General features: G+C 38.7%; 1 protein-coding gene across 1 annotated transcript; it reads right to left on the bottom strand.

Annotated features, from left to right (window-relative positions):
- Window positions 1–6176: 6176 nt before the first annotated feature.
- wdr3 (WD repeat domain 3) lies at window positions 6177–22239 on the bottom strand. Its single transcript, XM_086145253.1, has 27 exons — window positions 22182–22239; window positions 21299–21494; window positions 20988–21197; window positions 20601–20719; window positions 18892–18970; window positions 18226–18321; window positions 17330–17437; window positions 17091–17192; window positions 16425–16525; window positions 15526–15630; window positions 15184–15414; window positions 14301–14394; window positions 13411–13512; window positions 13045–13127; window positions 12629–12767; window positions 12468–12524; window positions 11822–11922; window positions 11609–11720; window positions 9653–9787; window positions 9513–9563; window positions 7812–7877; window positions 7614–7706; window positions 7394–7444; window positions 7274–7317; window positions 7024–7152; window positions 6538–6631; window positions 6177–6464 (listed from the first exon to the last, which is right to left on the bottom strand). Exons 2-27 carry the CDS (start codon window positions 21470–21472, stop codon window positions 6309–6311), a joined length of 2832 nt encoding a protein of 943 aa, XP_086001379.1. The 5' UTR covers window positions 21473–21494; window positions 22182–22239; the 3' UTR covers window positions 6177–6308.
- Between the last annotated feature and the right edge of the window lie 608 nt (window positions 22240–22847).

The raw sequence follows: 22847 nt of genomic DNA, 5'->3' as shown, positions 1-22847 counted from the left end.
CCAAGTAATTATCAAAGGGACTTCGTACAGCCACTATGAATCACACAGCTGGACCAGTAATCATTTATCATGACATCAAATAGCATAAAGTGAAGGAAATTACTTCATCTTGTGAGACCCATTGAGGCACAAGCTTAATCAATAGAGTATCCAAACATTTTGTGGATTTTTCTATTATGCCTTCAATGTATTGGAAACCAACTCTTGATTGGATAGCTTTCATCGTTGTTGGAATGTTACATGTGTGTGGTTGTATAAACAAGTACATATTTGTTAGTAAAAGATTTACCTTGCATAAAAAGGACTGTTATATTTTTGCATTTGATGATTTGATGTCACCGTAAAGTTCTATTCCCCTCTTAGAGATGCTCTCCAGTCAGTAAATTCTTTGTCCATGAAGTTCCCTTGTTGGTATGGAAATAAATGGTAAAAACTAAAATGGTATGAACTATTCTTATATGGTTTGTCTTTTCAGGGAAAAATATTCAGGAATGTATGAGATTGTAATACCTGCTCTTTACAAACCCTTTGATATACCCCCCTGTTGTAAGTTTACCTGTTAACAAGTAAAATAAAAGTCTGTGACTTTTAAATTTTTCATGACTGATGTATTTTTTGTATTTGTTTTGTCACAGGGACTCACTAGGCTTTCCAATATGATAATGAGATATTCTAAGCAGAGCATACAACCGGGTCACATTTGATAGAGTTGATGCATTGTATGGTGGACTTTGTAAAAAAGCACGTGACATATCATAAACATAAGAAAAAACATTTAATTTACTTTGTTCCTGTTTGAACAGGTAATTGAAATGTCAAAGGCCTGCTCACAGGAGAAGTGCATTATTGTGGTCTAATTATTAGAAAGTACTGTGTGATTAAAAAAATCTGGTTGCTTTTCTCACTCAATTTAGTTGTTGCAAGTCTACTTACATCTTTGTAACACCTTTATGCTGGATGATCTTAGGAATATGCGATGTCACAAGTAGGTCATGAGGATTATTGATATCATTTGATATGCGACTTTTCGTTTCTTGATATCAATGTCATATTTTGAGCCTGACGAAGGTTGGATAGGCTACACTGGATGGAACAGGGGATAGACAAAAGTACAAATAAAACATTAAGCATGTCATCAGTGTACAAAAACAAAACAAAGTGAAAAAAATAGATGAAAAAATGAAACAAATTTTTATGTATTTTATAAAACCAAAAAAATAATTTGCGGTATTGATAATATCCCCAAGATGCTCTAAATCATGTACGGTTATATCACCTTCTTCTATAGGCGCACCTTTCAACAGGAGAAAAAAGCAGGTGTAACAGGAGGCCAGTCCCTGCTAACAATGTCCATCTCAAGTTAACACAATTCAAGATCATATCATATTCAACAGCCCTCTAAAATTAATCAACAGCTTGAATTTGATATTTTCTTGCCCTATTTTATGTCCACAACCAATATGATTGCAGAGAGTTGTGCTGATCACATAAATGAATACAACCTCTTATCACCCAAAATGCAGCTCAAATAGGATAATGTTATAACAATTGGTAAGTTATGTTCTATCCAGGTCATTCTGCCTGGAGGCTTTTTCAAGTAACATTGTCCGAAATGTGAATTCCCCAGAAAAAAAAATGTTTATGTTTCTATTCTATATTTTACATTTTATACATTGCACTTACGGCCATAAATAAGAGATCAGAAAAATCAATGTATGTCCTCAATAATCGGTAGAATCTGCATCTGATTTTCAAAATTGATATATTATACTAGATTATATCATAAGTTGATCTACTTTTCATTAGGGCAAACCCTGAAGGGGAAGAGAATTTACAACCGGTTATTACCGTGGCAATAAGCAAAATATCCTATTTAGATTTAGTGAAGTAATTTCCAGGCATATCAGTAAATAACATTGTAAAAGCCGCCGGTGATGCATACATGATGAGAAGTTTCTCAACTTTAAAATTTGACGTCAATACAGAAATATGTTGTTTGGCTCATCAGTTATGCTGCTTTAGGTGCTATTTATGATTAATTGTGAAGAGAGGAATTTCTTTGTGCATCTAGTTTGTGGTCAATGAGTGTATTATTAAATCCACCAATACCTGTTGCAACAGGTAGCAGAAGAATCCTGAACACCATCTGAAGCGACAAGTTCCCCTTGAAAAACAGTCAAGACTGCCATCTAGAGCCACTGCAAAGATTTCCTGTTCGGAAGTGATTTGTATGTGCATGTGAATGTGAGTGCACGTGTATGTTTATTTACAGCATATGCTATATATCTGGTCTTTTCACAATTCTAACTGATCCTGAATATGCGTATCATAACTTTGTACATATTCTTAAAATGTATAATTGTATAATTGTATGAAATTTAGGGGTAAAGTGATGGCTTTCTGGTGGATGATATTAAATTCTAAAGCCACTTTAAAGATGCAGAATGGTAGTGTCTGGAGCTGATCTTGAATTTCAAAAAGACAGTCATTATTCCTCTGGGGAATTTGTCCTAAATTTAATAGGCATTTATGTGTTATTGTCTGTTATTGCTGTACTTATATGAAAAATATTTGATGGCATTGTTTGCTTGTGAATATGTCTGATAGTTTAAATTTTGTCTATCTGCAGTTCTGGGTTCTGGGAGTAGAATCAATACTGATGCCGGCAACTTACTTTCTATATGTACATATTATCACTGTATTTCATCATTCAGCCATTTTACTCCAGAAATGACATACTTGAACCTTAAACCTTGAAATGAGGATTGAGGACAGTCGCAAAACTTACCAAAAATAAAGTTTTTTTCTAGTTGAGGCTTCATATTTTGAGAAAGTTACAATCACCATAACAAATTACAAATAACGCCGTAGCATCAACCATAACAAAATGACCATCTACCTGATACAATGGGGGACATCCTTTTCTCACAAAACAATTATTGGCCATTAAGGCATAGACTCCATTGGACCACTGAAGACTTTGGTCATATTTGGAACTGTTACATCAGCAACTCATCACCTAAGTCCTGGAAGTTGTGAACGAGTGGCTACATGGATCAGACTTGTTTGTCCTATACATTCCCAAATCTTCAATTTGCCTGAGATCCAGGAAATATAAAGACCACAAACTAGAACTTGTCATGTTCCTCAAACCACTCATGTTCCTCTCTTGGATTAACATGGAGGGTAACAGCCACTGAAGACCAGGACAGGAGCTGCAGTTGACCTGGTCATCAACCAACCACATTTTGGCCCTTAAAAGATAAACATCCTTACGCTTGCCCATATTCTTCACAGTGAAAATCTTCTTACATACACTGTACATTCAGTGTGCTACTATTCCCATCTTTTATATTCTGAAATTTTGTGATGTCCAATCAGAAAAGGGTGTTGTGAAGGGTGTATTGTATTTAGCTTCATTTTTTTTACTTTGGTGGTGGTGACATTTACTAGCGTGAGACCAAATCAAGGCCCTTAAAAAGCTGCTGACCTTTTTTTTATAGCCCTGTAAATACTGTGTTAATTTGTTTTTTGTTCATTGTTAAGATTAAAGCTTTAAGAGCAAAGGTATTTTTAAAAGGTTTATTTAATTATTCCACATTTCAACACAGGAAATTAACACACATGTGGAAAATGAAGTATTTGATGTGGCTCCAAAATATTTTTAAAGGTCGCAGAACTGGTGCAGTGGCCACTTGACAACATAAAGTGTTCATACTTAAGTGAAAGAAAGTTGAAAACTGAGGAGTGATGCAATACTTTTCTTACATTTAGATGACCTGAGCCCATAAATTCAGTTAGCTACATGGGCTATAAAGTTAAACCACATCTCTTAATACTACATAGTTGTGAAACAACTACGCATAAGACAGGTATGTTTAAGATGGTCTGGGGACTTGGCCTGTCATAACCCCATGGTCTCTGAAAGACATGAGTACAAGAAACTCAAAGCAGTCCTGGCCCTTTGACAACAGTTGGATGGTATACCTATAGAAATGTTGCCAATTATCCATGCGTGATAGTCCCCAAGTTGATTAGCAGATAATTATTTAGGGTATGAACTGCATTGTTAATTGGGTTAACTGTGTCTAACCAATACACATGCACCTTTCTCTTGGTTGTGGGAATTTTTTTGCTGAAGAAACCCTTCAAAAACTTGTGCATTAATTTACCATAAATTGACAATAAATCACATATTGTGGCAGACACAAAGGGGTGTGGTCTCTCACCCCACGGGACTAGGGGTCGAGGGGCGTGGTTAAGCCAGGTATATACAGACGGTCCCGAATGTTCAAGTTTCAGTATTATTTGTTGGTGTTTCAATAAACATTCAAATTCCTCTAACGCCATCGTTCATCGCCTGAAACACCACAATATATATATATGTAATTATACGTATATACACATTGCTGATTTTTCAGCTTTTACCATTTGCAAAGTATGTAGAGGTCTGTAATTTTTATCATAAGTACTCTTCAACTGTGAGTGACAGAATCTAAAACAAAAATCCAGAAAATACATTGTACAATTTAAGTAATTCTTTTTCTTTTTATTATTGCATGGCATAGGTATTTGATACATCAGAAAAACAGTGTTGCATATTTGGCACAGAAACCTTTGTTGGCAATTACAGAGATCTGATATTTCCTGTAGTTTTCCAGATTTTCTGCAGCAGAGGTTTTGGCCCACTCCTCCAAACAGCTCTTCTCGAGATCCTTCAGTTTTCGGGGCGGTCACTGGGCAATACGGACTTTCTAGCTCCCTCCAAAGATTTTCTATTGGGGTTCAGGTCTGGAGACTGGCTAGGCCAGTCCAGGACCTTGAGATGCTTCTTACGGAGACAGTCCTTAGTTGTCCTGGTTTTGTGTTTGGGTTGTTGTCATGCACCCGGATCACACACCCATCTTCAAGGCTCTTACTGAGGGAAGGAGGCTGTTGGCTAAGATCTTGCGACACATGGCCCCATCCATCCTCCCCTCAATACGATGCAGTCGTCCTGTCCCCTTTACAGAAAAGCATCTTCAGTGAATGATATTTCCACCTCCATGCTTCATGGTTGGGTTGGTGTTCTGGGGTTGTACTCATCCGTCTTCTTCCTCAAATCACAGCGAGTGGAGTTTAGACCAAAAAGCTATATTTTTGTCTCATCAGCCCATACAGCTTCTTCCATTCCTCCTCTGGATCATCCAGATGGTCAATGGTCATTGGCAAACTTCAGACAGGCCTGGACATGTGCTGGCTTAAGCAGGTGGACCTTGCGTGTGCTGCAAGATTTTGATCCATGACGGCATAGTGTGTTATTGATGGTTTTCTTTTGAGATGGACATCCCAGCTTTCTTCAGGTCATTGACCTGGTCCAGCTGTGTAGTTCTGGGCTGATCCCTCACCTTCCTCATTGTCATCGATGCCCCACAAGGTCAGATCTTGCATGGAGCCCCAGACCGCTTGAACTTCTCCCATTTTCTAATAATTGTGCAAACAGTAACTTCACACCAAGCTGCTTGCTTCTTCTCCCGTAGCTCATCCGTGCCTTGTGAAGGTCTACAATTTTATCCCTGATGTCCTTACACAGCTCTCTGGTCTTGGCCTTTGTGGAGAGACTGGAGTTTGTTTGGACAGGTTACTTTTATACAGGTACCAAGTTCAAACTGTCGCAGTTAATGCAGGTAATGAGTAGAGAGAAGGACCATTTTTATGGATGTTAATTGGTTACCGCAATAGACAGAATATCAGTCTAAAATGCATATAAAAAACAAACAAATTTAAAGTTATAAAATGTTGTGCATGATATAATCATTCAATTCCCAAGCAAAACATAAGTTCGTACTTGGTAGACAAACCCATGTTGGCAAACACAGCGATGAGATGTTTCTTGTAGCTGGTCGCCAGGTCACAAATGAAATGGTGAATAAGGTAATCTTTCGAGTCGCCTACAATTGTAAATCTAACTCCAAAGGAGTCGTTGCCTCACCAGTTATGAACATCATCTCTATGAGCCTATCTTTATGAATTAGGAGAATACATGAAGTTACCGATATTTCTTGCTGTCTGTTTCTATATTTCATGTAATTTATAGAAGTCTAGATATCTTCTAACATCCATGGTAGACATGGCCGTTATTTGATTAACTCCAGAAAACAACACGCTAAAATTCGACAGATATACTGACGTAAAGATGAAAAGAAAATATGCACTTTAATGAAACTGCACGTTTCCTGCTGCAGTCACAGAATATGTCATATAACACCAAAAACATAAAATAATCCACTTCCATGGATGTATTTAGCAAACAGGACATATAATTGGGATCATGCAATGGTGAGAATGACGCGCTCCCTCTTCCTCCTCCTTTTCTTCTTCTCGCCCAGGCGGCCGGTGGCATCTGTGAAAAACATTACGTCCTCTTTGCTCTCGATCTCCCTCTGGAGGAACTGAAGGGCAGCGCTGTTGAAGCCCAGGACATCCTGAGGAGGTGAGAGGAACGTATTAAGAGCCCCTGCGTTGGTTAAAATTATTACAAGCCATTTTATTACTTACTCTGATTTCTTGAACTTTAGAGAGGGTGTTTATCCGCAGCTCATTTATGACAGACAGAAGCATCTGGTTACTGGAGATCCGTCCAAAATGGATCCTAATAGGAGAAAAACACAGGATCGAGATGATGTCCTGACATCAGTGCTGTTTCCCACTTCTTGCAAGCGAAAACTCCTCCATCTCCATCTTTCTTTCTTTTGGGATTAGATAAGAATTACATCTCTTTCTATATCTCACAGGGTTAAAAAAAATATAAAATGGTAAATGGAGAACTGGTGAGGCCATCAGGAGCAACTGGGGGGTATCTTGCCTCAGGACACTTTCACATCAGGCAGGAAGAGCTTAGGATTGAACTAGCAACCTTCTGATTAGGGGGACACTCCCTCTACCAACTGAACTACAGCTGCGGATTAACTTCCTGCGGATTAAATCATCTTGTACTAACTGACTGGTTGCTATCACTGAACTTACTGCCACTGATTTACTTACTTGAGCAGGAAGAAAAGGCAGCGACAGACAAGTTCCACCTCCAGGCCTTGCTGGATGAAGCCATTAAACAGTGTCAGCAGCTCTGGCACGTAAGGAAACGGTAAAACCAACAGCGAAACCTCCAGTTCGCTAATGGGCCCAACAAACAGAAGGAAAAATAAAAAATAGGTGAGGGCAAATGATATCACAGCTGGATAAAACATGAAGGGAATCTATATCAAGCCCAGAGACTCTGGATTTCACAACTTACCTGGACCTGACCTTCTTAATTACATCTAAAACATAGCGAGATGGCTGGACAAAAAAACAAGAAATGAATTATTACATACTATGACACAAATCTTTGTGTCAAGGTCACTCATTTACTCACTGAAACATTCCCAAATGCCATCAGAATAGGATTGGGTTTCGGTGGCTCAAGCTGCAAAACAAAGTCAATATACATTTAATAACATGTGGAATTATGAGAAAAAAAATAAAAAATCTGAAACTAATATGTAGATGGGGTAAAAGTTAAACCATCACAGGAAGGGATTTTTCTGTGAAGTGTTTTTATGTTTTTAAAATCACTAAATATAGATGAGGTCTACCTCCTTTCCTGCTCTCTCACAAGCATATTGGTGTTCCTCCATTTTCCTGGTTTCTTCTCTGAAAATTTCCAGAGCCTCCATGATCCGCTCAGCCTGTATAAAAAGCACATAAATAAATAAAATTGAAAAGAAAGGACCATCAGTAGTCACAGAAACAACAGTAAATAGAACCATTTTTTTTATAAAATGTCAACTTACTGCTTTAACTGTTTCAACTGTCTTCTTGCCAGCTGGTGCAGCTTCTCCTTGAGTCTCACCAGGGACCTGAAGAAACAACATTGATAAAAAGTACTTTTTCAAAATCTAATATTAATAAATATTTTCCTTAGATTTAAAAAAAAAATCTAAACTTACTGAGGCCATTCGGACAGGGCAACTAAACTGTATCATACGATGAATCTACCTCCATTTTTGCTACTGATTACTTTCCACATCACTCCTCTTTGTTTGCTAATTTTGTATTAGTGAACATGGGAGTCAAGTAGCTCTGCCATGCCCAACTGTTTGCCTTATGATAAATTTCACGTGTGGAGCAGTACATGCTCAAAGTCATTTTTATGTAGTAATTGAAGCTCTGCTTAACACTTGGAAACAGTTCTTTCATCCCTGGCAAAGTACTTACTTGTAGAAATCCACCGGGACCTTGCCTGTTGACAAGAAGGCAATTATGCCCAGGGTCAATTGGACCCAGAAGACCCTTCTAATGCTAACAAATGAGACAAGTTACTTCTTTTCAAGGTTCAAGATTCAGTGTGTTTATTGTCATGTGTCCAGTCTGAAAACGTGTTTCCCTCTACAATGGAATACTTACATTGCTGTCCACAGGGATTATATGATACAAAGTTGACTTAAAAACTTGTGCTCAGCACTAAATGTTGGTTTACACAAGTTTTCATCAACATCAGTTGATTATAACAAAAAGACTCCTGTGTTTGTATGAACTTCAATGTAGAAAAATAATCTGAACTTGTCAAATGAGCTGGACAGTTCAAGAATATTTATATTAATGTGAAGTCAAATTGCCATGTTCTCCTTTGAAATGACAACCATATCCAGTATCAAGTTGTGCAGTACGTTTGTAGTCAGTGTAAAACCTGCTGCTGCAAAGAGTAGGACCAAGTTAGAGCTGTTGCACAATAAAATCCTAAAATCTAATCATATGTATCAACTTATATTTTTCAAAAATACCAAGTGCCAAACTAATACATGCACCACGTTCAATATTCCTCATTACAGGAATATATATGTTCAAAGCTTTTGAGGTAAAACTGTGGACAAACAGAATTAGATGGTTCTTCGGATGCATCATGGTGTCTAATGGAGGATTCGGGTCAAATCTTTTTCCTCCACCTTAATGTGAAATATCATAATAAAAGCCACCTTTTATATGATGGACAACATATAAAACAATACTGGAATAATCATTAAAAAACTCTTAAGTTCATTTCTTAATTTGCATTTTACTGACATTCTTTGGTGTAGGTTTTTGAGTTGCACGTAAATTCTGGATACAATTTTAATTTAAGGCTGTGGTATTAATTGGTGTGCTAATCATTGTTGGTGTGGAAATGTTAAGATACAAAAAATTCAGGGATTACACATTAGTATGAGCTCTAGATGATATTTTCATTTATTTTATGAATGATGCAGGAGGGTCACTTGATGCCCTCGAGACAAATTTACAGTTAAGATCAAGAATGTTGAGTGACACTAAAGCATAAAAAATACAATAGTCATTAACATTAGGAATTGAGATAATAAGGTTAGAATATGGTTAAAATGTAACTTAATATACCTGATTCTGAAAGACCCATTAATAAAGCTCAGTACGAGCCATTGTCATACAGGTATGTGTGGCATGTGGTGGAAATAAGAACATCTGATAGCGGAAGACCTTACCGGTGGCATATCTCCTTTAGCTATGTTGTCCTCAAACTCAGCTTCTCGCTCCTGCAACAAATAGGCATTAATTGTCTGAGTAATTATCTAAACTGTATTAATGCTAATTCACTGCTTGTCAAAACTGTACTCAACCTCACCATTTCTCTCTCCTCCTCCAGGATGATGGGCTCTCTGGTCCGTTCCCACAGGCGCAGGGTCTTGTCATGGGATGATGACACAAGATGATCCCCACTTGGACTGATCGCTAAACACCAAACTTCTCGTTGGTGGCCCTTTAAGGTAGCGAATATAAATGAGAGCCAGAGTGTAATTTAGAGCAAATTTCAATGAGTAGAAATATTTTGCATTAATCAACTAGGATTGTCCATAACAAACACCAGGCATAAAGGTGTCCATATGTACACTTGGCACCAACGCACACAGGCCAGTTTAGGCCATAGTTCTTTGACCGACCTTGTGGTCATGTTGTTGGACTTATGGGCGCATATCCTGGACACAAGAGCTAACAGAGGGGCGGAACTGTCATCTGATCACAACCTGATGGTGAGCTGGCTCCGGTGGTGGGGGAGGATGCCGGTCAGACCTGGCAGACCCAAGCGTAACGCCAGAGTCTGCAGGAAACATCTGGTCCCCTATCAGAAGGAGGTTCAACTCCCACTTCCAGCAGAGCTACAACCATGTCCCAAGGGAGTGGGAGACACTAAGTCCGAATGGGCGTCCATTGTCGAAGCGGCAGATTGCAGCTGTGGCCGTAAGGCGGTTGGCGCCTGTCGCGGCGTTATTCCTCAAACCCCCTGGTGGACCCCAGTGACAGATGCCGTCAATGAGTCAAGGAGAAAGAATCCTATCATGCCTTTCTGGCCTGTGGGGCTTCGGAGGCAGGCCAAGTGGCATGCGGCTTCCGTGGTCGCCGAGGCAAAAACTCGGGAGTGGTGGGAGAACTTCAGTCAGACCATGGAGAACATCTTCCAGTGGGTGTTGAGGAGATTCTGGTACACCATCTGGCGGCATAGGAGGGGGAAGCCGCTCCATCAGCACTGTGTACAGTGGGAGCGGGGTGCTGCTGACCTCAACTCGAGACGTTGTAGATTGGTGGCAGGAGAACTTCCAAGACCTACTCATGGAACAGTGGACCAACTCTATACCCCAAGCAGAGTCCTCAAGTGGGCATGGGAGTTTGCCCAACCTGTCTACATGTGGTTCTGTTGGCCTCATCAGTCTATAATCTCCAGCTCTCACTGGAGCGGTTTGCAGCTGAATGTGAAGCGGCCGGGATGAGGATCAGCACCTCCATATCTGAGACCATGGTGCTCAACCGGAAATGGGTGGCCCACTCTGGGTCGGGGAAGACGCCCTGCCCCAAGTAGAGGAATTCGGGGTCTTGTTCACAAGTGAGGGAAGGATGGAGCGGGAGATTGACAAGGCGGATCGGTACATTGTCTGCAGTGATGCAGACTCTGTCCCAGTCAGTCGTAGTGAAGAGGGAGCTGTACTGATCGATCTACATTCCCATCCTCAACGATGGGTAGTGACTGAAAGAACGAGATGTTGGATATAAGCAGCCAAAATGAGTTTTCTCCACAAGGGGGCCAGATTCTCCTTTGGAGATTGGGTGAGACATTTGGTCATCCAGGAAGAGCTTGGAGTAGAGTTGCTGCTCCTCTGCACAGAGAGGAGTCCGATGAGGTCGCTTGGGCATCTGGTCAGGATGCCTCCTTGATGCTTCCCAGGGAGGTATTTCGGGCATGTCCATCTGAGAGGAGGCCAAGGGAAGACCCAGGACATGCTGGAGAGACTATGTCTCTAGGCTGGCCAGGGAATTCCTTGGGATACCCCCAGAGGAGCTGGACCACGTGGCGGAGGAGAGGGAGGTGTGGCTTCCACTGCTCCAGATGCTGTCCCTGTGACCCGACTCCGGATAAGCGGTGGAAGATGGATAGATAAAAATGTAAAAACTAAAATAACTAAAATTAGAAGTTGCCAAGTGAGATGGTCTAAAGGCATAGAAGAAGAGAAGTGCCACTGCCAGGTCACACTAGAGCAACTGAGGTTAAAACATCAAGAATTTGGACAAAAAAGAAAAGAAAAATCACCTCCAATGTCTGGATATGCTCAAATTTGTCTGCATCCCATTGTTTGATCTTTTTATCCTTTCCTGCAGTGAAGAACAAGTGGGTCTTGGGGACAAACTGGAGGAACATGACACTACAAAAACAGAAGAAATAAATCAATGAAATATCATCCAAAAATCAATTGGGTTCCTACATGGAACACATGACTATTGATTAGGGTTTATTGGCTGTTACCTGTCGTCATGAGCAAACATTGAGCGGTGGCAATCACCAAAGTCCAAACCCCAAATCTTCACATTTCTATCAGCAGAACCAGTGGCAATAAGTGTGCTATCCTAGTTTCACAGAGATACAAGGTGAGTCACAGGAACATATGATTAGTATGAAATGTCATGCAAAACATGTGCATTCCTAATACCAGGCACACCTCAAATCTGTACACTGTATACCGAGTTAATGGCAAGCGTTTGATTTCACCATGCAGACAAAGTAACAGAAGTTGCTTCTTCGATACTCATAGACAACAGTACAGAGGCACCTGTACTGATAATGACACCAACGCTTGTTATGGGTCTGGGAGATCTCGAAAAATATTTGTGGAGCCAATAAAAAGAAGAAAATACATGAATAACTAAACAGATATGTAAATAATTAGAAAAAATCAATACTAAGAAATTTTAAGTAAAGCAAAATGATACAAACTATCAAAAGAAAAAAATCTAATTACCTGATACAAAGTTATGCATTTATACACCAGCATGCAAGCATGCACGCACACAGGCACATACACACATACACATACACAAATTACTAACGCTGCAAATGTTTTTTTTTTCCTACTGAGCCCTTGTCGTAACTTTTAGCAGGCTGGAATACTTACATGTGAGATGTCCAGACAAAGCACAGGCAGCTTATGTCCATAGAGGGACAAGAAGAACTGGAGTAACAAAAGACACAAAAGTTTAGTACAAAAAAAGTGAGCTGTTATTATATGTCAGTAATATTGTGTGTGTGCTTGTGTGTGTGTCTATGAGTGTTAACCTTCAGTGTGTCTGTATAGAAAATCTTGACAGTGCAGTCCAACAGAGAAACAGCCAGCAGTCTCTGGTCAGGAGAAAACTTTACACCCAGGACGTCTTCCTCCAGCTGCAGTGTACGAGTATGTTTTACTGTCAGCCTCCTGGATTAAAATATCATAAGTCATGTTGTCAGCCATGAGTACCGAAATTCAACCAAAAACAGAACAATTTGCAAAGCTGAAATATATACTATATTAGATGTTACCAAGCAATTTCTACTATTTTGCCTGTGGTGCAAGAGTTTTCTTAGCAGACATTATAAGGAAGTACCTCTGTGGTGCTATGGTCTGTAGGACCTTAAGGAACCAGTATGTCATTCGAGCAAGATAATTCTATTAATTCACAAGGCTTTGGGGTTTGGAAGGAGGACTGACTTACTTATGGTCACTTCCGTGATCCTTGATCAGCTCAAAGTCCCAGAACTTCACAGTCTTGTCAGCTCCGCCGGTCACAATCCCCCTCTGAAAAAATAACTTATATGCATGGGTTTGCTTACAAACAGAGTATGGGCATAGGGCTGGGACCTTTCAGATGTGAACTGAACAGTATTAGTTTATGGAATGCTGAATAGAGACACAGCACAGGATAAAATTTTAGGGGGACTGCAAAGTGATAGAGGTATATGCTCCTACTGTTACTGAAACTAAACTAATGCCAGACAGTTATCAAAAGTCAACTTTTTGGATGTACTAAAATATCAAACAATGTGACTGACGCAATGATGAAATGGTGGTACAACTTTACCTGGTCAGGGGCCAAACAGAGGGACCACAGGGCACCATCATGAGCATTGACAGTTTCCAGAAGGCTTCCTGATGCCAACTCGAAGATCTGCAGATTCCCACTCTGATATGACAGTCAGATTTAAGAAAAAATTCATGCATGTATTAATTGCATTCACTATGATTTACTACGCCTGCAACATCATCAACAACACAGCTTACCGTGGCTTTGAAAAATGAATGATGATTATATCTTAAAATTTATTTTATTTTCGTGCATTGTTTTTTTTTTATTTAAATTTAGATTTGAAGATAATGGTGATCATGTAATACTAAAATAAAATGTGTTTAATTGTTATGTCACTCAAAATATACATCATGACCACCAATGTGGGAGAGCCCCTGGCAGGCAAAATTTTTTTCTGTTCAGCAAAAAGTTATTTTTATTTTTATTCAGCTTGACAGTTTGCTGTACACTCCAGTACACACACTAAAACAATGAGGACAGTGTTTTTGGTTTGCTGCAGATGAGTAATTTAAAATTTGTGTTTTTATTTCCTAAATATGAGGAGACATTAATTATTTTCTCAATGAGTAGCCTACAACCCAATGTGCCATTTTTTTCAGAGTTCACAATGTTTCTGTTTCTGAAATAAGATCTTGTTATCTCTGTAGGAGTACATTGATTCCATAAATATGTATGTATAGCATAAAGGTAAGAAAACTATATAGGTGGTGTTATCTTAATTTTAGATGTCTAAAGGGTTTTGTGGTTCCTGGTGTTTTCTTTTCTGTGGGATACTGGTCAAAATGGATCTCGGAAAGTTTAAGGCTGCTGACCCCGAGGCTTTAAAACTGAAATATGACACAAACATCAGAATGAAACATAAAATACACTCTACATCTCAGTACCTTTGTTCCCAGAATAATTTGTCGGTCTCCTGGCACAAACAGGGAGCAGAGAGCATATTCACACGCCATGGTACGAATCACCTGCAAAGTTGACCTTAGGAAAATATATTGGATAAATAATCAATTGGCTGTTGAAAGTGTTTGAGGAACATCATAAAAATAAAATTAAAAAAAAATAAAAAAAAACAAATGTACCGCAATACTTAGATCAACTCTTGTTTTTGTCATTTAGTGGGAGCTGAAAATCCCTTTTTCTGTCATCCTGGTGAATTCACACCCAAAATCCACAGTTCTTCGCTTTAGTGAGAAATGCCTGACTCTTTAGCTGTTCCAATTACTGGCAGATAAATGCTCAAGAGTCTTTTCACTGGTCTTAAAGTGATACGTTGGGGGTGTTTGAGACCTTAAAAAATCTGAGAATAAGAAATCTCTGCAGATACAGGAAAATGTGAGAGCTGGGAAAATAGAATAATCCATTCATTATATATAATGTGTATCCTGCACTCAGGGTCGTAACTGTCATTGGGCAAAAGGCAAGGTGCACCCTGGGCCGATCACCAATCAACCACAGGGCGACATAGAGATATACAACAGATCACTCCCTCTTTCACATGTCTGGGCAATTTAGGGTCCGCAATGGACTCACTGCATGTTTTTGGACTCCAAAGAACCTGGAGGAAACCAAAGCAGAACCACAGAGGAAATGCAAACTCCACCCCCGTCAGAATCGGACCAGAGATTTTCTCACTGGGAGGAAAAAGAGCTATCTGCTGCGCCACACCCCCGAAACAACAGTTAGAGTTCAATAATGAGTATGTTAATTAAAATATATATTTCCTATAAGGATATGTGATTAATTAAACTAATTGTGAATGTGTTTTACCTGTTCCACACTTTGACTGTGTCCCCTGAAGCGGAGAGTATGGCCATGTTGTCAGAGCTGAATGCCATTGTGCGGACATCGGTACGGTGGCCACCGAGGGTGAGGCGAGCTGTCTTATTGGGTGTCGGAGTCTTATCTGTTGTTTTCAGGCTGTATGTCTCTATGGTGTTGTTCTGCAGCAGCAGTGCTACCTTGAGCTCACCCCCTGTGGATGACAATAAGTCCACCCACCTGAAACAAGTGGAGAAATTGGTAAGTTTTCCTTGTTTTGTTTGCTCTGGTGATATTTTGTTTAGAGCTGACAGGCTGGGAAACAATGAAACTAGGATCCTGATTTATAACCTTATCTTGGCTGAGGCCTTGATGTTGCACAATCTAATGATCTCGTCCTTCAGCGTTCTCTGCACAACAGGCTCGGTTGAGGCCTCATTTGCACCATCGACAGCTCTACAATAAGGCAAAGCAACAAAACAATTGTTGTTAGTTAGAAAAGGAAAAAAAAACTGTGCTTCAGTTTTAATTCTTACCAAATAAGCATCTGCAAGATAAAATGCATTGTAACAATGATATATTCAGTTTCATAATTCGAAAATCCAATAATTTAACATTACTGTTTAGCAAAATTATTAAGGAATGTATAACAATATGTTAACATAACATAACAGGATGCATAGAATGGTTTAGAACTTTAAAGGATAGCTCTTGTCTTGTATTACCATCTGGCTTATCACAATGTGATTTAGGACTTTAAAGGAAATCTTAACAATTTGTATTACAACAAATAATATCCAATATGGCATTCTATTGAAGATTGCTGTACATTGTATATAATCATATAATCCAACCAACGTACGTATGATAATATATATAAGTATATTAATACACACACATACACACACACACAAATACATAAATACATCATAACACACAACATAAGTATGTATGTTGATGTGCATATATATAACACACACACACACACACACACACACACACACACACACACACACACACACACACACACACACACACACACACACACACACACACACACACACACACACACACACACACACACACACACACACATATGTAACAGCTGTTGGCTTTCCTTAATATAAAAAAAGAAAATGAAAATGAAAAAGGAAAACGTTTTGCATTGCAGTTCGTTGTAGCATTGAGGGAAAGCTTTCAACATAATAGAAATAAAGGATTTTTTTGTTGCGTTTTTTTTGGTTCCTTACTTTGAGGCCTTCTTTTGTGCTTTCTTCAGCTTCTTTGCCATTTTCTTCTGAACTTCTTCCTCCAAAAGTACAGTAAAGAGCTCTAGGACAGAGTCATTGCCCTGAAGGTAAAAAAGTGTAATATGAAGCATGGACTTCCTCTGAACACAATGTTAATAATACAATTCAAGTACGTGGTACATTACAATTGGAAGGACCATTGACGTGAACATCAGATATGCACAGGTTAGCTCAGAGTCACATGTTCAAATCTGTTATCTGTCAGGTAAAATTTAGGTTGGTTGATGAAGAATCACAATTTTCCCCCACTTTGGAGTTAAAGAAGTTATCAAACCACTGACTGATCCTGAAGTGCTGCAAGGTAGCTGCCTTCTGCCAATGTGTACATATGTGTGACCAAATAAAGGGGCTGAGTATCATTTCCCAAGGGAATTGAAATGATAAATAGAAAATTAATTACTATAATTATTTATGCCAGTTCATTTCACTGATAATCATAATGAAATTGAATTGTCTTTTAAACCATCTGGATTATGTGTTTACAATCTGCATCTGTTTTGTTTTACTTACTTGTTCAAGGAGCACAGGAAGTGACTTTTCTTGCATGGTATTATCAAGAGATTTTCTGACCAATCAAATTTAACTGTAGAACGGCCTAATACTCACATGGCAGGCAATGAGTCTCGCATTCCTATCTGTGGTGAGACACACAACTCGGTCTCTGGCATCTCTGAGGATAGAACCAGCTTTCTTACAGGACAGAATCCGCTGCAAGAAAGAGTCATTCGGGGAGAAGGATTTAAGGCATGAGAAGGACCTGGTTTTTAAAAAACATGAGAAATTACAGAATGTTGATTTCTTTGTTATGATTTTTCCTTCAAATAAGCCACAATACAATAAAATACCTCCTCTGACTGCTCATCCATGTCTTCTTCCTTCTCATCAGCTTCTTCTACAACATCATCCAATAAAGTTTTCACTTTCTTCCCCTCAGGCTCACCCTCTGTTTTTTCCTGATCAGGATAGAGATGCACTCAGTAAAGGTGTTTTTTAGTTTAATAAGCAAAAAAACATACATTTTTAAAAGTCAAGTAAACAACTAGTTATTCTGTAATTTGGGATATTATTATGTTTATGGCATGGGAGTATCAACATCCATTTCACATTCAGATTTAAAGAATCAGACAGAACACCAGGGTGAAATTCCTAAAATATTACATCAGTGGCTAGCGCTTTGTTTTATGAAACATATCAAAGCAAATACATTAATGAACTTGCAGCTGTGGTAGGGTGGAGCATTTTTTCACTATAAAGACCCACTTTAAGCAGGGGCTGACATAAGTTACTAAATACCATCTTTTAAAAATTATCAGATGTCAGTGACAGCTTTTTGACTGTAACTTCTGAGAGTTGGGCAATTAACTGATGCTGTGTTGTCCGTTTTATATTTACAAGCTGTAAAGAGATACCTTTCTTTCATAAAAAATACTGATGGGGATACCAGATGTACAAATTATAGACATAAATTAGACAAAGTGCTGGGTTTTCTGAGTAGCCACCAAAAAGGTCTTGAAATTATAGAGAGATATTTGGGTGGCTAAAACGATAGCAAGTTCCATTTTTCACTACAGTGCTAAAGAATGTAAAGCAGTAAATTTGTACACAAACACTTATGTCAAAATCTTCTTGGTTTGGCAACTGGACTTAAATTTCTTCAGTTGAAGACGCTTCATCCCTCATCCGAGGGGCCTCTTCAGTTCTAAATAGAAACTTTTATGATGCAGCTTCAGGTAGTCCTCACCTCCTGCAGGTAGTTTATGTCCCAGGCACGAAGTTCACTGTCTGCTGAACCTGTTAACAATCGTTTTTCCTCATTCAGCAAGGCCATCCCCCAGACCTTAGAGGTGACACATACACGAGCACACACACACACAAACACATGCACACAAATGAGTGGAAAATGAATGTCAAGCTTAGGCAACTTGAGAGTTGAAATTTGGCTACAAACTAACTTGGAGCATTCTCTTGAAAAAAATAAAAAATCACCAGGGGGTATTTGATGATCCCTTTTTGCATTGATTCGATCATTTAAACATTCATGCCTGATGTTGGTAGAACAGACTATGCCTCAGACCCAATACAGTAGCAAACTTATAGACGCTTCTGAACCCTCATTTAGATAATGTCTTTTAGATAAAGTCTTTGTGATGCTGACCTTCACTAATAAGATGAAAGCATAATCTTTTATGTAACACTGGTGGTTGTGTGTAACACTGAAAAGGACAGATTGGTGTCTCTGACCTCTCCAACACACATATCAACCTCTACAAGGGGGAATAATTAGCACTCTTGATGGAAAGAGGGATTTTCTTGAACAGTTTGCAGAACACTGTCCCCTTAACAGAGTTCAAGCATTGTTTTAAGTATATTGTATATGCAGCATGTCAAATTGCAAAGTGTTACTAACCTCACTGCGGTGGCCCACCATTGTCTTGAAACAATGCTGTGTGTCTAGGTCCCACCACTTCACAAAGCTGTCCTTAGAGCTGCACAGACAAACACAGTGTGTTAGTAAGAATGCAGTTCATTTAATGGGATAGAAAAATAAGCTCAATGTGAAAAATGCAAGTTATGAAGAAATTATGTCAGGTAAAGCCCAGGCAGTTATATGTGGAAAGTCCCAAACGGCCATTAGAACAAAAGAAGCCTCTCAAATGAGGGGTGAAATGTCTTCAAGTGAAGAAAATCAGGTCCAGTTTCAAAGACATAAAGATTTTGACAAGTGGTATGAACAAATTACATTCTCTTGAGTATATAAAAAGAAACAGGCGGGAACTATGTCAAAGGGGAACGGTAAAACACTCATTTTTATATGAAAATACACAATTCAACTAATTTATTCATTTTATGAATTTAACATATAATCTATGAGCTATGTACCTGAATATTTCTGTCCAGCTGAATTATTCTTTTTAACTCCATCATTGATATGTACCCGTTGGAAAACATCCATCTCATAAGCTGCTAAACAATCCACTACGTTAGTAGATTACTTGGTCATCATGAATTTGTTATTTGGTGCTCACTTGGTAGAGTACAATTATTTCATGAGATGCAATGAACATCAAATCCACTTGCCGTTAAAAAAAAAAAATCACAATGTACCACTATCCATAAGTTTCAGGCCTCACTATCCCTAAGTTTTAGATTAATAATTTTTATGTACATCACAAGGTTGGAATGACTTCCCTTACATCCTTTTTAATTTCATTTTAAACAATTATAAACTTCCTAACAACCTCACATAACCTGTTTCATTCAAACGTAATAACTACTAACATAATGCAGTGAGATGGCCACCTGACCTGATGCAAAGACATTTTTAAGCTTTATTATAGTATGTGAAGCATTTTCTTGCTTAAACAATTCTTTTGAAAACTTGATCATTGCAAGGCTCACCAGAGGTGTTCTTCCTGCTGACAACTTTTTTAATTGTTCGTTTTCTCGAGCCAATGTTGAGAGGGATTGTAATCTCAATTAAACTGCTCAATAAAACACAGAATATAAAAAGTGGCAAGAAAACTATTTCATTAAAAAAATTAAAAAGTTGCATAAAATTTTAAATGCACTTTTCTCTTTTAATAAAAAACAACAACAAAAACCCTACATGACCACATAATTCAAACGTTAAATGAAATAAAATATATTCATTCACATCTGCTTGAGGCGGCGATGCGCAGGAGGTTGAGCAATCGTCTTTGGGATTGAACATTCCTGGTTCCATTCTAGGCTCCTCCTAGTGTGTCAAAGTGTTTTTGAGCAAGACACCCCTAACTGCTCCCCTAGCCGTGGTGGACGACAGCCTACTGCTCACGGTTCATCCATTTGGGGTTAATTGCAGAGGACGAACTTCCCCGCAGGGATTGATAAATTCTTGCATCAGGTTAAATACCGTAAAATATAAACTGCCATCTGCTTAAGATAAAGTAACAACATTTTCTTGTCCTATTACCACTCACTAGTGTGTGGACTTTAAACCTGACAATTGCAAAACTTTGATTTGGAAATTTTGATTTTTAAATTAAGCTTCTAGTTATTATCAGGATAAATACAGGCAAAGTATCACAGTGTGTCAGATAAAGTGGAGTTTCTATTAACAAAATAAATGCGTATTACCTGGTGATCAAGATGTTCTTGTCTTTGCAGAACAAGGCCTGTGTGAGGACATCTTTATGACCTCTCAGCCTGTACAGACCACACTCATTGATAATGTCCCATACGATCACATCTGTGTCCTGATGCGGGGGAAAGAGTACAATGGTTCAAGGCTTCAAACGAAGAGGCCATGGTGATAACAAAGACAGACTCTAGAGCAATAATGTGGTTATCGTAATAAACAATTAGCTGCTATTGAGATAGCACGGACTGATTTTTGCACTGGTGAAATCAGTTTCTCATACTGGCAACTCGTTATTATGAACTGAACACAATGTTTGAAGTCAAAACTTCAGCATGCCAAACTTTTCCCCCAAACAGAGAATATATACATGACATTTGGTTTACCTTAGAGCCAGTAGCGAGTCTTGCTCCTAAAGAGTCGTAGCATATAACGGTGACAGCAGACTTATGGCCATTGAAGGACACATTGCTCTCACTGTTTAACAGACTGAAGATTCGCACTGTACCATCTTCGTAGCCTACAGCTAAATGGATGCCATCAGGGGAGGGGCACAGAAAGGTCACCTCATGTTTCTGACCCTGCAGGATCATGACCTACTCAAAGACAAAGAAGATACAACTGAATAGATTCTGTAACTGTACAAATATATTGTCCATTTATTGAAGTTTACAGTATTATTGATGGCACTCCTCACTTTCTCTGCTTTTCGGATGTCCCAGATGAAAACGTGTTCACAAGCAGCCACGGCCACATAGCGACCCCTTTCCCCCCCACGTAGGGTTACATAGGATATGTTGGCTTTCTGACTGCCAATTACCCCGAATACTGCACTGGCAATGTAGCGCAGGTATTGCTTGGTCAACCCCATGGCCCCAAGCTGATGCTAATCCCTGCAGAAGCAAAACATTTAGATACTTGTAGTATAAGAATACCATCTTTCCAATAACAAATTCACCTTGTCTGAAATTATTATATAGAATTTTTAACTGGTGTTTACAAATGTAAATAATTATTAGGAAGAATTTGATCATCAGAATTAGAACAAATATGGCACAATGAATACATCTCTCTCTTTCTATGTATATATAATACACACACATACGCATGGATGGCAATGGACAACAATAAAAATATATCTTTTTTTTTCCTGTTCCGACCTGAAGGTGAATACAGGTCTGATGTAGATAAGAAGTAACATCAAAAATCACGACAAAACGGCAGAGAAATACACAATTAGGCACACAATTAGTAGTGATAAAATGACTAAAAAATATTTTGCAACTACGGCAAGCTAGTCAGATTTTGGAGAGCGATAGCTTATCACTTCATCTGCTCATAAAAGGATTCATAAATGAACTCTCCAATACATTCAGTAAAATTGTAACCTCGTCCAAAATCGAATATGGTGACGAACGCGTACATCACTATCACCTCTACCCACGTGGTGATGTTTCGTTGAAAATTTAGTTTTTGAAAATCTGGTTTTGAAATTATGTGAATGTATTCGCTTAATAACAAAATAACATAACTGTTTGTATCGCAATTACTTTTTTGAGTTCGCTTTCTAGTAATTTTACCTCAGTAAATATGCCGTTTGCTGGTCCTGTCTTCCTATGGCGATGCTGTTTTCGGGCTCTACCAATCGATCAAATCATCGATGTGAAAAAGTAAGACAAATACTTGTAGAACTGAAAATGTATCTAAATGTGCATCATATTTTGTTATCATGAAAAGACAAGATAAAGTTCTCTTCATTGGATTAAAATGGTCGGACATAACGTGTATGTGGTGTTAAAACTGGTCATTCTCTGCTTCGTCGTTCTCAATCTATTGCTTTTGTCTGCGGTCTCGGAGGCTAGGCAAAACGTACCTGTCCGATCGATCGATCTGAAAAAGAAAATACTTTAAAACGCAAAAAAAATATGTATTTGTATACTATGTACATTTCATCAGACATTAAGTTTTATTTAATGAACGTGGTTAGACATAATATCTGCAGAAAACTGATAACTTTGTTCTTCATCGTTCTTTGTATATTGCTTTTGTCTGCCGTCCCGTCGGCTTGGCAAAACATGCTAGTCCGGAACTTTAAGTGGTCAAGATAGTTGGTAATTCTTAACAATTTGATATAGTCATTTATGCTGCCATTGATTTGTTCAGCCAAACGCCACTCGAATAAAGATATGAGGAACACATTTTACAGGCCACAAAATGCAGTTAGTCAACGCCAGTCCTAAACTCAA

The sequence above is a fragment of the Fistularia commersonii genome, chromosome 4 (genome assembly GCF_037954325.1).
Source record: "Fistularia commersonii isolate RoL2024-O1a breed Wild chromosome 4, RoL_Fcom_v1.0, whole genome shotgun sequence".
Classification (NCBI taxonomy): Eukaryota; Metazoa; Chordata; class Actinopteri; order Syngnathiformes; family Fistulariidae; genus Fistularia; species Fistularia commersonii.
The sequence above is the reverse complement of the archived record's forward strand: the minus strand, read 5'-3'. Positions and strand labels throughout refer to the sequence as shown.

Excerpts from the sequence above, each read along its gene's own strand:
- wdr3 (XM_086145253.1), bottom strand. The coding sequence starts at position 21,472 with ATGGGGTTGACCAAGCAATACCTGCGCTACATTGCCAGTGCAGTATTC. Across the intron at positions 16,526-17,090 it reads CGAGACTCATTGCCTGCCAT|GGCAATGACTCTGTCCTAGA; the intron begins GTGAGTATTAGG and ends TTTTACCTTCAG. Across the intron at positions 7,445-7,613 it reads GTGAGAGAGCAGGAAAGGAG|CTTGAGCCACCGAAACCCAA; the intron begins GTAGACCTCATC and ends TTTGTTTTGCAG.